Here is a 14,249-nt window from a genome sequence, read left to right as displayed (position 1 = left end):
GTAAATACTTAATCTGTGTTTACATATAGGCATTAAGAATCATCTTTCATAGAAATGCAAGATTGTAATGTCTTTCCTGAAGTTCAAAACTGAGACAATGCAAGCAGTGAACAGTAAATTCAGGGAATTCCTTTAGATCTTGAATGTCTCTGTGCTGGAAAACTTTAAAATTCAGTCTTTTTAGCAGCTGGACTAAAATTGTAAAATTCTCCTTTAATCTGATGAATATAATGAAAATAACGTCATTTCTCTATGAAAATGTAATTTATCATAGATTAGTACACTGTTTGTCTTTTGCACTGGCCCAGAACTGAAACTCTGTTTTGTTTGGGTTTTTTTGTTTCCTGCATAGTGGGCAGTGCTGACATGTGGACATTGTTTTTGTAATGAGTGCATAGCAATCATCATCCAGCAGTACAGTGTTGGCACCCGCCGGAGCTCAATTAAATGTGCCATTTGCAGGCAGACAACATCTCATAAAGAAATATCTTATGTCTTCACTGCAGAAGTTGCAAATCAGGAGGATGATATTCCTGTAAAGGTAAGTTGTTTGCAGGAGCTCTGTGGCCCAAACTTTCAGCACTGCATATTTGTTGTGTTTTGTAGCATACTGCATTTAGGCTGACAAGTTTATTATATAGTTTTATAAATAGTTTGTCTTAATGACAAAACCTCTAGACGCAAACACGTAGGAATTCAGTTCTGATTGCACTGTTGTATCTGGTTTTTTTTACTAAAGGAGAGTTTTCATCGGGTTGAAGAGACAGCATCTCCATGAGTCTTTAGCAATACTGACATATATGTAGTGCATAGGTACATGTTTGCTCTGCATGAATGTCTTGTAGAATTGTCTTGTAGAAATAAAAAACCTGTGCTTATTGCAGTTGTGGAAAAAATAGAGGATTCTGGGCTAAAATGCAAAGGTAAACTACATTGATAATACATTGATTTAGATGCTGCTGTCTTTCATTAAAATGTGATTATAATACAGCTGGACATAACTTGTCATAAGTTTAATCTGATTAGTATAGTTTAAAAGAATAACTAGTTGTGCTGACAGGCTTCCATGACATCTATGCGAGTCTCCTTGAACCTTACACTAGCGTTGCTGCCCTGTATTGAAGACATTGCTGCCACATTCTCACTAGCTATTTCAACCTCCCTGGATAAATGGAATTCCATTTTATGAGTAGATGATTCCTAACTCGAATTATTAAAGTAGTTGACAGTATGTGGCACCAGGGGGAGTAAATAGGCTGTATTTTTCAAGTGCTACTTCTCAGAACATCATTCAGGGCTTTTTGCGTATTAATTCCATATACAGTTTAGAGATATCACCCTGTTTCTAACAAAATTTCAAATATGTTTCATAAATTACATTAAAGAATAACTAGAATAACCAAATTTCATAAATAAGACATTGAAAGAACGTCATCTGCTGTTCTGTGTAAAGAGTTTTCTTGAAGTATTTCTGCATCAAAAACTTTGAACAAAGCAAAAATAAACCAAAAATATGCCTTCTGTGTGAATTTGTTTGAGCAAAGCTCATTCTTAGTTCATGAAAACTTAAAAATTTATGCTGTAGCTTCACTGTATTTACTACTTAAACAAGCAACATTGTTAAAAATAAAAAATTCTACCTCATATTCCTTTTAAGTTTACAGTTTACAAAGAATAACAAACTTAATATGGTTTCTATAGAATTCTGAGGTTAAAATCAGTATCTTTCAGGACAGATATGAATATTGTGTGATTTATTCAGTGTTTTTATTTTAATCTGATCTTTCTCAATCCCTATTAAAGTATTCACTACCTCTCTTTCTTTCTAACTTCTTACTTTACCGACACTAAGCATCTTAAGGTAATGCATTAGATGCAAAAGGGCTACTGTAAATGGAAGCAGTTTATACTGAGAGAGAGATTACTGGCATCTCTGCATGTTTTGGTTTTGTAAAAGCTTCCTGTGTCTGGTCAGTATTACAGTGGGTGTTGCCAGCCTGTCATCTGAGACAGAAATTGTTTGTTAGAGGGTAGTTTTGGTTCTAATGTTAACTGTTCCATAATTCATTTGAACTAGCCAATTTGTTTATAAATAGTCATTTGAATATTCAACAAAATGACAGACACATGATGTAGGGGTAATGAGTAGGATACCATTTTTAAGACAGACTGAAAAATAAAGTGCTTCTGTCAGTTTCATCTCTCCACAGAGAACAAAACTGAAATATTTGTGTGTGCTGTGAGCCAAAGTTTTAGTCACATGCAAGTTCAATAAGTATAATATAGTTTAACATAATGTAGACAAAGGGATGAAGAACTTTGCACAGTTACCTTGTTTAAAAAGATAACTTGTGACCACTTTGAGCAGTGTGCTCTTCTTTTCTGCACCATAGTTCCCCTTACTGATCTTGTATGAAGTCACCTTTGTGACACCTGAGTCACAGGGATCTGAAAGGCGTAAAAATCAACAACAGTGCCTAAATCTTGCTATCTGTTATAGCAGGGTAAAGAACCTATGATAAGGTCTAAAAACAGTTTCTGAGGAAAAGACAATTAGAACAGATTAGCCAGGATTGTCATCACTGAATCAGAGATTAATAGTATTGGAAAAGCCACAAATGATCCTGAAATTATGGAGGAAGTCCTAAAAACTAGTCTTGGATCTCCTAACTGTAGGTGTTTATGACTGGCAGGCAGCAGCCATAGGGCTGCAAATGTATCATCCTTTCAGATCAGAACACCTGCCAACATAAGCATTTCTAGTTGTCCATCTGACTTTGCAAACAGTCAGATGGACAGCCAGTGTCTACCAGGTGCAACAGAAATAATGTGGAAGAAAGCTGTTTGGTTTCTATGTCTGTGACATTACAGAGTTGGAATCACTGTGGAGGACCCTGGGTAATAAAAGGCACTGCTTACTGCAGCCTTTGGTAAAACAGTCTGCAGAAAGTCTTTTACATGTTAGCTGCCTAATGTGTGAGTGATCAAGCAGCCCAGCACTGGTTTCCAGCTTGTGCTAAGACTGCTGACATCCTTCCCAGCCAATTCTGCACGCAGCATGACTTCAGTAAATTTTATCTGTCATTGTAGTGAGCCAACATAGTTAATTCAATGTTCAAAAGACAGGTGCAGACAGAAATAAAACAGTATTTGTCCTGCTGAATCTAGCACAGTTTGAAATGATGATGTGTGTAGTAAGAAAGTAAAGGCTTCTTTAAAAAAGACATAAGGTAAAATTGCTGTAATAGAAAGTACATACTGAAGGAGATGGAAAAAGAATTGCATCTCATTGTATCCTTTCACTGACCTAAGGGGAAAGGGAAGAGTACATAAATCAAAATGGACAAGATGTAGAATAAATTATTGGCTTTATTAAACACTGAAATACTTATGAATGCAGAATAGAAAGATGTTTTCATTGCAGCTCACCATCATTCAAAAATTATTTATATTTACAATTTTCTTACTGCTTGAAATATAATTAACAAGTTTCATAGTACTGAATGTAAGTTTGATGTTGCCAGAATGAGAAACAAAAGCAACGTAAATAGCATTCAGGTAGGTTTTGTTTCTTGGTCTGTTTTCAAAAGGTGTGAAGGTGGGGAAATTTTAACGTGCATTTGAAAGATTCACTAAAGACTCTGCCACAAAGTTAAACTGCAAGAGGCCTAATGGGTACGTTTGGTGCCACTGCCCTGCTTGGGCCATCTGTTTTGCCTCATGCAGAACTAGAGAGTGTGTCTGCATGGCACTTCATTCTTCATGTGCTGTCCATGCTGTTACACGCTGCTGATCCTAGTGCAGTGCGTTATAAGGGAGAGGTAAAAGTAGTTCAGTGCTACTTAACCTGCCCTTCCTCAAGGCTGATCATTGTTAACTTTGTGTAAGATGTGTAAGAGACCTAATATAACATCATTTCATAAAGCAATGAATGTGGAAGGAGTTTCTTACTATCCTACTTTACTAATGTGCTTCTTTGACTTTTCAAAGGGAAGTCACTCCACCAAAGTGGAAGCTGTGGTCCGAACACTGAAGAAAATTCAACTTAAAGATCCAGGGGCTAAGTCCTTAGTTTTCTCAACGGTATTAATCAGCATTTTTCTGTCTTGTCTTTGCATGTGTGTTTTGAGTTCAAAGCATTCATAATATTTTCTGGAGCTAGTTTAGCTGCCAAAATGTTGAATCACTCTGTACAACCATTTGATTGTTTTGAGGATTTGTAGGGCAAGTCTTGTAACTGGAACAAGAATAATGATCATAGCCAGTGGATGTGAAAACTTGTTTCTTTAAAGGGCAAACACTAGATTTGTAAGGAAGCAGTAGAAATTCTAGATAATTTCCAATGCTTTTGATACATAGTAAAACTGTTTTTGCAAGTGGCTACTAATTTCCTTTATTCAAGTTGATCTTTCTAATTACCTGTCTTAGTTAGTTTTATGAAAGATTTGGTGTCTAGCACACAATTTTTTAAAAGAATTGCAAATCCTAGCAATTTGAAAAGCTTTTAAATTTACTCTTTGTTAGGAAAGTTAATTATTATTTTTTAGTTTTCATTGCTGTTTGTAATGTTGAGTTACTTTTATTGTGTTGTGTGGTTTTGTTTTGTTTTTTATTTTACAGTGGCAAGATGTGTTGGATATAATTTCAAAAGCTTTGTATGACAACAACATGGTTTTTTCTCAGATCAATGGAATTAGTAAATTTCAGGTACATAAAGGATATTTTTCTTAAATTATTTTCAGTGGGAAAATCATAGTTCATAGAAGTTAATCTGATCCTTTTAACTTTATTGCTTCATTTCAGAAACTAAAGAAGCAGCAAATTTGTATTGCAGAAGCTTTAATCTCTACCTTATTCATTCTGAAAATTATAATCTCAAAAATTCCTAGTTTAAAGCATTTGGAGATAAACAGTACATTCACTTTTGAGAAAGATGCATTGGCATGGAAGTTAAGGATGAGACACACTGATCAGTGTTGCAAGAAGTTTATGCCTTCCTGAGACTGTCATGTATCTGTTCTGGGATGACAGACCTGCAAGATTGTCACTCTGGAGCCCGTATTAGCTGCCATAATTTGTTGAAAATATAGTCCTGTCCCCCACACTCTTCATTGAGGAACTGTTGTCACACTGCTGTGATGTTTGCCTTTTAGGAAAACCTGTCTGCATTTAAATATGATCCCAACATCAATATTTTGCTGCTGCCTCTTCACACTGGTTCCAATGGACTAAACATCATCGAAGCAACGCATGTTCTGCTCGTGGAGCCCATTCTGAATCCAGCACATGAGCTACAGGCTATTGGCAGAGTACATCGTATTGGCCAAACAAAGTAAGATTTACAATTGTGTTCAATGATTTAGATATGATCCAGAATAGATCTGAAAAAACCTTGTTCAGCTGCTGCCCTATTTTATGTGTGCCATTGTTGCCTTAGTTTTTAACTTTGGACTTCTGTTTGCAAAAATGTCCAGAAATGTCTTAGTTTTGCAGGTCCAAGCAACTTATCATTTATATGGTCATATATGGCTACATTCAGGCATGGCCTTTCTGAGTTTCTTTGAGAAGCTCTTTCTAACTGGTCATTCTCAGCTCCAGATTAGGAGCTGCATGAGTTGTTGGGTTTTTTTTTTTGTTTCCTTGTTTTGGGACTTTTTTTTAGTTGGGGTTTTTTTCCTAAAAGAAAGTTATAGCACATTCTCATTAGAAGTAATAAGTTTTTAAATCACAGTTCTGCCCTCGCTCCTGTCTTTTTGAAGACATTAATGAGTTTGCATCTCTTGTTTGTTTTAGTGTTGTTGCTCTGACATAAGTAGTACTGAACACTTTAAAAAGGTTTTAGAAAGTTGGTCCTCATCCTATGAGATGTATGTGTTTTTCCTAAGGTCTCATGACTTTAGAAAAAGAAATTTAAAGCCCAGTACATGAAGAAGAAAAATAACTGCAGTCAATTCTGGAATAACAATACTGTAGAATAATAGTGGGGGTTGTGTTCTGGAAGTGGACATGATGGAGCATGTATGTAAAAGAATGTTATGAACAGGTGGATATTTGTCTGTAATGGTAAAGATTTTGAATTAACTGTGAGGGCATGGGAAAGACTGATTGCAGCAGCCCACACTGGAATTCTACATGGTGCTGGCACTAAAGGTGTGGCAAAAATGTTGCAATAAAACCACCAAGAATAGTTAGTAATTTTTAAGAATTAAGATTTCAGCTAGGCTTATTTTTAAAAAGGGCTGTGTCCCAAGTACACTGAGCATTAGGGAATACTGTTAAGTGTCACTGGTGCAACTATTACAAGTTCAGTTCTTATTTACTTCTCTTTTTTGGAGGTAGACCTTTGCCTGTGAATTCGAAAGCATTCCCTTTGCGTTCTTCTGTGAAATGTTACCTGCCAAAGTTTCAACCTAAGACCTGAAAACCATCTAAGCATTTTCAAGGGTTCTTACCTTGAAAAATGTTTATACTGGGGGAGCATGGTGTGCTTTTTCATTTTTTTCTTTGGCTCTGACTTTTTTCCATTTTACTTTCTGGTGCCTGTCACTTTTCTAAATTACTGCTTTCTTTTTTAAATTTTTATTTCATAAATGGAATTTTAATTTTGTGGTATGTTTATTGACATCTTGGGTTTTGTATTTTACCAGTAGTTACTGACTTCTTAAAAAAAATTGTTATGTGTTGCTGTCTTCAAAAATAATATTATTAAAACTCTGGGTATTAGGTTTAATTATCATCACATTGAGCTCTTGTCTCTTGGAATTATTTGTGACAATGAAGTATGAACTTTTTCTATAACCAGTGGGCAAAACTCTTTTTTTCTTTAGGCTCTGGAGCAATGTTTCTAGTAAGGACACAGAAAGCAGAACTTTGCCCTGTATCTACATTAGGATTTTACCTAATACAGCTTACATTCATTTAGTGTGTGATCAGTAAAGTGAAAGTGTGTTTACAGGGAAGCACTAAGCACTCTGAAATGTCAGTGGAAGTTGCTAATCACTTCTAATATTTATTTCTTAAAAACCAGAGGCATATTTTCAACACTTTTAATATAATTACTGTGAGGCAAAAATATGGTTATAAACTTTGGCAGTAACAGTACAACTTCTGCTCACTTATGGCTACATTTTCTTTTTTTTTAAACACATTCAGATCTACGATTGTTCATAGGTTCCTGATAAAAACAACAATAGAAGAGAGAATGCAGACTATGCTGAAAACTGTAGATAGAAGGTATGTGTTGATTTTTTTTTTTAATGCCATTATTGCACTGAAAATGAAAATGTGGCTCTCCACCATACTTTTATTATGGTTAGGAATGTATATCTCATATATAAACTTCAACTGTTCTTCAAACTGTTTTGATTGGCAAAATAGTTTTAAGACTTCAAAAGTTTTAACCTGGTTCCAGTAACTTGCAGCTTAAGGTATTTTAATTCTCTGGAAAATATTTTGGTTATGTTTTGTGTATTTTATTTCATAAAAGCCCAAGTAATAAATTATATATTATGGTGTGATTTATCTTTTCAGTTTACCCATTTTCATTGGTATAAAAACATTGTAATTGATGGACTACTACTAAGCCTGCCACTAGAGCAACAATATATCATAAACTCGTGGGTTCCTTCTTTTGTTATTTTATTTTTTTTTTAATCCTACAAACCTCACCTGATGGTGCTGTGTCACAATTCTTGGTTTCACAGTCCATGCAAGCATTGCCCAGATGCTAAGTCATACATGAGGCTGGTGTGCAGACACAGAAAGCAGTTGTCACTGTGGTTTATCTTTCCAAAATGTATAAGCAGTGGTGGTTTGGAGCGGGACTAAAAATGCTATTTACATTCCTTATGAAGACAGTGTAAGAGGTTTGTACCTTTTAACCTGATGGTATACAAATGAAAAATCTAGGAGGAGGCCTTAGTTTAAGGAATTTTTGCCTGTTACAGATAATGAAACTAAAAATTACATGCAGATCTTTGGCTGTAGTTATGGAATATTTCAGTTTTAGCTCTTCAATAATTATTTATTATCCTTATCTGTGAAGTAGCACTACTTTTGCACACAAAATTTGGATAAATGTACAGTGGTTAAGTGATCCCATGAGGGCTAATGTTTTGAAAGTAATATTAAAGCTCATGCTTGGAAGTTCAAGCAAATCCCTTAAATGTTAAGAGGTCAAAGTGGATTATTCCGTGTTCTGCTGCCTTTGCAGTGTTTGGTGTTGATCACATTTGGGGACAGTAGATGGACTTTTTATGTTACTTAGAATGTGCAGGAGCAGTAGCTGATGAGTGTATGTGTTTCCTGGACAGGTGTACTTTCCTGCTGAGCTTCAAAGCTGAGCAGGTATTGACTCTGAACTGTGTGCTCTGTCTTCAGTGCACATGGCTCATTACTTACACTGATTCTTTCTCTGATGCCCACGTGCAATTTTTTCCCACAGCCACACGAGCTCTTCCATGAAACAGTCAGAAGCCTCAGTGTTGACAGTGGCAGATTTGGCTGAGCTTTTTACAGAGGAAACTGAAGAACTTGAGTAAAAACATTGGTTTGACCTAATGAAATTGGAAAATACCTGACCCAGTAAGCACCAGGATAAAATCCACTTGATCTGTCATTCCTGTAGATATCATCTAACATTTGTCTGTAAGAGAGCAATTGGAAATTGAGAACTCTTAATTTTTACTGATTTATTCTTTGGTGATGGTCATAGCAGCACACACTTCTGATGACACTGGATAAAAGTTGCACTTTGCACATTATGCAAAACCACGGATATTTTTCTCCAAAGAACATTTGAGCTGGATGCTGAAACTGAGATCTTGGATGCTTAGCTGAGAGGATTTTTACCATCAGGCTTGATTGGCTAGTAGCTCAGTCTGAGAACAAAACCGTGTGTGTGGTTGGGTGGGAAAGGGAAACAAAAAATACAAATTTAATTTTTTTTATTGTACAAAGAGTTGTTAGAAAGAATGACTTTAAATTAATATTCTTCTATAAAAGGCTTGTTAGATTTAATGCAGAGTAATGAAATGTCTTGTTAACACTTCAAATTACAAATGTTTACTAATAGTTTGGATATTTGTATTAGGCTTTTAGATATTCACAAAGACTTTTGACAGTTAAATATTTCATTGTTAATGCTTACTCATGGCAAAAAGATGATAATTAAATTATGCTTTTTGTATGTGTGTTGATCTGGTGATCACTTAGACTTGAACTTGCTGTGCTTGTTTTCACTTGAAGCTGTGACTAAGTGCTCTGTTTGAAAAAACAAGAAAAGCCTTTGCTGCAGAATTTTCAAAACTTAATTGGTTACACTGCTGATCACTTTGTAATTATTTGGTGTTTCTGTGCATTGTCTCACCCTGATCTTTTTTCTAGTTCTTCCCCTTAAAGATGCAGCAATCTAAATATACAAAATACATGAAACTATGATAGGCGGGCTAGTTATTAGGTCCCTGGTCTAAGTTAGAAAAAGTGTGGAGAGAAATGGAACTTTTGTGAAGCTTCATTTTTAGATATGCAAGAACACGCTACCCCACATTTGTTGACAGTAGATAGTTTGGAAAAGAAATCTAGGCTAACTTCCAGACTGCTGAAGGTAGGCATGATAAATTTTAAGCCTTTTGGCATTGGATATGGATGTGCATTTACATAACATTAATTTCTGAAGGTAGCTCACTTGTGCAGTTGGTGTTAAACACAATTTTGTGTTTAGCAAGTGGGCAAATGTGTATGCATGAGCAACAGGCTACTTTCAGTTTGCAGCAAGAGAAATTGAATAGATAGTAGGGTCTTCTTTAGATAAGATTGATCAAGCAGTTTACACAGAAACTGACATCTCAATCCTTGAAAATACTGGGAACTCAAATAACCCTAAGCAACCTGATCCACCTTCGAAGTTGGCCCTGCTATGTGTGGTGTGTTGGACCAGATGACCTCCATGGATCCCTTCCAGCCAAAATTATTTTACAGTGTACTGGAGATCATGCTGTACAGACACTCCAGGAACTTTGAGCACAGCTGCATTCCAATTTCCTCATCAACTTCAGATAATTTTGATATTATATGACACAATGTGACTCCCCAAGAAGCTGCTATTCACTCTGAGAAATGATGTATCTGTGCTACAAACTGTGGAAGCACTTAGTGTTTACAGTCATAGCTCCCATTTTTTAATTAACTAGATGTGGGAAGAATAGTTGTCAATGAATGTAAAGATAAAGGTAAACTGAAAAATGTCAGCTATGAGAGGTTTCCCAACCTCTTCATGTTTTTGGCTTGATGCCTTTTTCGGGCTTACCGAGAAACAGAGTCCAGACAAACTTAAAAGGATAAAAGCAGATATATGTAATGAAGGGCCTTCGGGTACCTTAAGGGCAGACAGAGCTTCCCTAAGGGGCTACACCCAAAATGGACAGTGGTCATGAGTCTTCCAGACAGATATAAGTTTGGTCTACTTGCAAATCAGGGGGTTAATCCTCCAATTAAGCTTCAGGTAATGAAGTCATATTCCCCTAGTCCGCATCCCCAGAATTCACTTTTCTTTATACTTTTTGGAGCCTGAGGCTGTAGGGTGTCCTTGAGTTTTAGGCCTAGAGGAATTGTTTTGTCTGACCAACATGTAAAGACAGTGCTTAACACTTCATATGGAATTTAGAATTATGCACTAATGCAGTACAGGATTTGAAAAATAGAAAGGCTAAAATCTTAAGGCATCAGGCTTATTTATATAAATATGATGGTTTCTTTATAAATATGTGGCTTTTGAATTCCTAACCAAAAGCTTAGCTTCTTATCAAGCACTGCATGAGTCCTTAGTCCTGGCTTACCTTGTTTTATACTCATATAATAGCATGGAGTGCCAGAAAATCTGGTTCTAGGTGCTCTCCTGACTGCCCTGGAGCAACAGCACCTAGAGCTCTGGAGATATTACATTAAAATGTGGCATGAGTTGTGTTAAAGCACCTCTTGAAATTGGAGGGTTGAACCATCAGAATATATAGTCAGTGTCAGTAGAAAAATGAATTCTTCAAGTTTTACATAATTCCAAACACAGAGACCAAACTTAATGCTATTTTCCTTTTTTTTTTTCAATATTTAATATCTTTGATAAAGGTTTTTATTTCAGACATCTTCAGAGACTTCTCATGAAATTTTTTTTTCTTCTTTTTTTCCTGTTAAGTGTGTAGCTTGTACATCTGCAGTGCTTTTCTCTTATCAAAGCACAATAAGCTTGTTTTCATGATGCTGTCATGGTTTTCCTCTCAATCAAAGCACTTTTGAAAGACAGTATCTTAGCTGAGAACAAAGTCTGCCCTATCCTAAGACTTCCAGTATACTCATAGGAATGGGATTTTCCACCGAAGACAGAAACCTATAAATACTGACTGCAGTGTTTACATAACATTGTGTGGACCTACCAGAGGCTTATACCAGATTCTTGTGTGTTTTTCTGCTAAAACATGTAAATGTGATCCAGCTTAACAGTATTACTTACCTGGTGAAGTCAGTCCCTTGAAAAATGAGGCTTCACCTGTTTCCAAAGACCTCAGTGCTGACTTTTAATCTCTTTCATTTCCATGACAAAGAATGGTAAGAGTTTTTTTTATTGTAGTTGCTGAGGATTTTGGGACAGGTTTTCTCACTGTATATATAAAGTTCAGCACCTTGTAGATCAGAGCTGTCATTTTGATAGCTGTAAAAGCTTGATGCAAATAGTGAACTTCCTTGAACCACACAATATGATCATCTTGGAAACTGAGGTGTTAAACTTCTGTTGTTAAATTGAGCTCTGTGAATGTCACTGTGGATCTTTAAGAGAATTTTTAAGTTAAGATTCCCCTTTGCTCTCTAAATCAGCCTGTGCCAGGAATAGGTTTACATCTTGACTTGTGAAGTATCTTTGTAAGATACTAATGAAAGTCCAGGATATACGACAATTTTCATTATAGTGAAACACAAATACATCAAGTGTATTTCAGGTCAGGTACCACAGAAGAATATTTACCTCAGCCTTCTCTTGCATATTCAAGTTTCATATTAGGAACTGGACAGAGTTGATGGTTCTTTTTGTGAGACAGGCCTTCCAAACCACACGTCTGCCAATGTGTGCAGATGTATTAGAGTTACCTGTGAGTGGGATCCTAGAGAGATAAAAAATAATTGTGTCCGGTTAAACCCATAATTAGACATAAATCCTCTTGTAAAATTCTGTCTGGACTAGTAGCTGGGGACCAGCTAACAGCTCTCTACCACTGTCTCTTGTGACACAAACAGTGCATCCATTTTTGCAGTCCTTATGACTATTACCTCTCTCAGGAGTCACAGAATTATTCGTTCAGTTAAAACTGTGCTTCAGTTAATTTGGAGGGAAAAAGGTCTGTATTGGTCAATCTTGCACTGACCAGTGTAAGAAAAAATTAACCTTGAAATTTATTGCTCTCCCAAGGTAAGCAATTAGATGAGTTTCTAAGGAAGACCTAGAAATCTAGGGGTTTGTCTAGCTGTAAATAAAGCCTGTTTCTGAAGCTTAAAGATTTACTGCTTAAAAATCTATGCTATGCTTTTCTCTAGACTGAAAGGCGAGTTACAAAGCCATTGTGCCTGTGTTTTTTTTCTTCCTTTTTTGGTTGCCTGAAGGAAGTGAGATCTTTACAAGATTATATGCTATAAATGTAGATTAAATTAATTTCATTATGGAGAAAAAAAAATAAGGTGTAAGACATGTGTCTCTTCCTCTGCCTGTGTTTTTCTCTTTTACTGTGTTGGTCATCTCATCCCACCCTCCACCCACCCCCAGCTTGCTCAGTTTGTTACAAAGAATATGTTTGGACAGTGGAAGTAGAGTTTTAAAAGAGTTATAATCCATAAAATGGCTACAGTAAAACTAGCTTACTGTATCACAGGAAAAGTATCTGAGGTAAAGAGAACTGTAGCCTGTAGGCACACAGTTTGTGCTAATTGGGAGTGGAGCTGCAGCCGAGCCTCATCCCCAATGGGCTGCAGCTGTGAGGAGCAGGTGAGCAGCATTGAAGGTAATGAGACCTGGAGTGCCCAGGTGCACTGACCGATCACCAGAGGGAACAGAGGGCACACAGGTGCAGTGCATCAACATGAGGGCTATAAAAGGCTGGGCTAAAGAGCAAGAAGGCTCAGTGCTTGCTGCCTTCTGAAGTGACGGGGTGTTACTGTGTGTGGGCCAATGCTTGAAGCCTTCTGATGTGGTATGGTGTTACTGTGTATGGGTTGAAGCTTTCTGAAGTTGTATGATGATACTGTGTGTGTCATGGCTGTCTCAACTGTGGCACATGCTGCAACAGTGGCCTTGTATAAATTCTTTTTTGTACTGATAATATTTTCATTCACCCATGTTCTTCACCGCTGTAGAATCAGATACTGAATCAGTCTGTTAACTTTTATATATCTGGTTTTGTATTGTACAGCTGACACACAATAAGAACCTTAGTATTCTGTTTAATGAGTGAGCAGTGAGGCTTACAAGTTTTTACTTGCCAAGTCTGTAGTTTTGGAATTCATAAAGTGTACCTGAACCACTGTCACAAATCACAGTGTATCCACTGACTTCTCTTCTTTAGAGAAGGGGGAAGGAATAGGTAGCTACTGATTCATGGTAGTATTGGATTCAAGTCCCAAGTAGGCACTCTGTATTCCACAGTCATACACAGTGTAAAGAGGACAGGTAGTTGGAATTGTAGCTTTCAAATGTTGGTAAGGAATTAAGTCACCTGGTATAGATGACAGGGTTTCTAATACTAGAATAATTCTTGGACAATTGGATTGTGAGATACCTGTAAAAGTCTGATTTGGTTTTCTTCTGTGTACAAGATATCAGCCTTCCAGGACTGACTTCCAAATTCCTTTGTTGTGTGTATTTATAGAGCTTATACAAGCAAGTGCTGAGCTGCATTCATTGAACTGGATACAAAACAAATTTTATCAGTTGAGGAACAGGTGTCATTGTTTCCATGATATAACATCTCTTGGTTTGATAACAACCTTCACATCAGGTAGAAACTATCTTTCCAAATGCTACCAAGTGTAAAATCTGACTGCTTATAGGGTGTCTCAAAATGTAAATTGTTGGTGTAGGCTGGCTTTGATAGTTGTGGGGGGCTTATGCTGCTTTTCCTTCTATCCTGTTGGGAACAGGTGAGCTAATGGGATTCATATTATGTTGCTATGAATTGTTTCTTCTTTATGCTAACAGATGATCTTCATTTGTC

General features: G+C 36.5%; 1 protein-coding gene across 1 annotated transcript in view; it reads left to right on the top strand.

Moving 5' to 3' along the window:
• The window catches only part of SHPRH (SNF2 histone linker PHD RING helicase), a 51,601-nt gene extending 40,235 nt beyond the window's left edge, over positions 1–11,366 (top strand). Inside the window, exons 25-30 of the mRNA XM_068184880.1 lie at positions 353–541; positions 3,991–4,083; positions 4,621–4,707; positions 5,154–5,332; positions 7,153–7,233; positions 8,444–11,366. Of these exons, the coding sequence (XP_068040981.1) occupies positions 353–541; positions 3,991–4,083; positions 4,621–4,707; positions 5,154–5,332; positions 7,153–7,233; positions 8,444–8,540 (726 nt within the window). The 3' untranslated portion in view covers positions 8,541–11,366. The remainder of the gene's footprint in view (positions 1–352; positions 542–3,990; positions 4,084–4,620; positions 4,708–5,153; positions 5,333–7,152; positions 7,234–8,443) is intronic.
• Positions 11,367–14,249: the final 2,883 nt, after the last annotated feature.

The sequence above is a fragment of the Anomalospiza imberbis genome, chromosome 3 (genome assembly GCF_031753505.1).
Source record: "Anomalospiza imberbis isolate Cuckoo-Finch-1a 21T00152 chromosome 3, ASM3175350v1, whole genome shotgun sequence".
Classification (NCBI taxonomy): domain Eukaryota; kingdom Metazoa; phylum Chordata; class Aves; order Passeriformes; family Viduidae; genus Anomalospiza; species Anomalospiza imberbis.
Note: the sequence above shows the minus strand (reverse complement) of the source record. Positions and strands in the feature narration are given on the sequence as shown.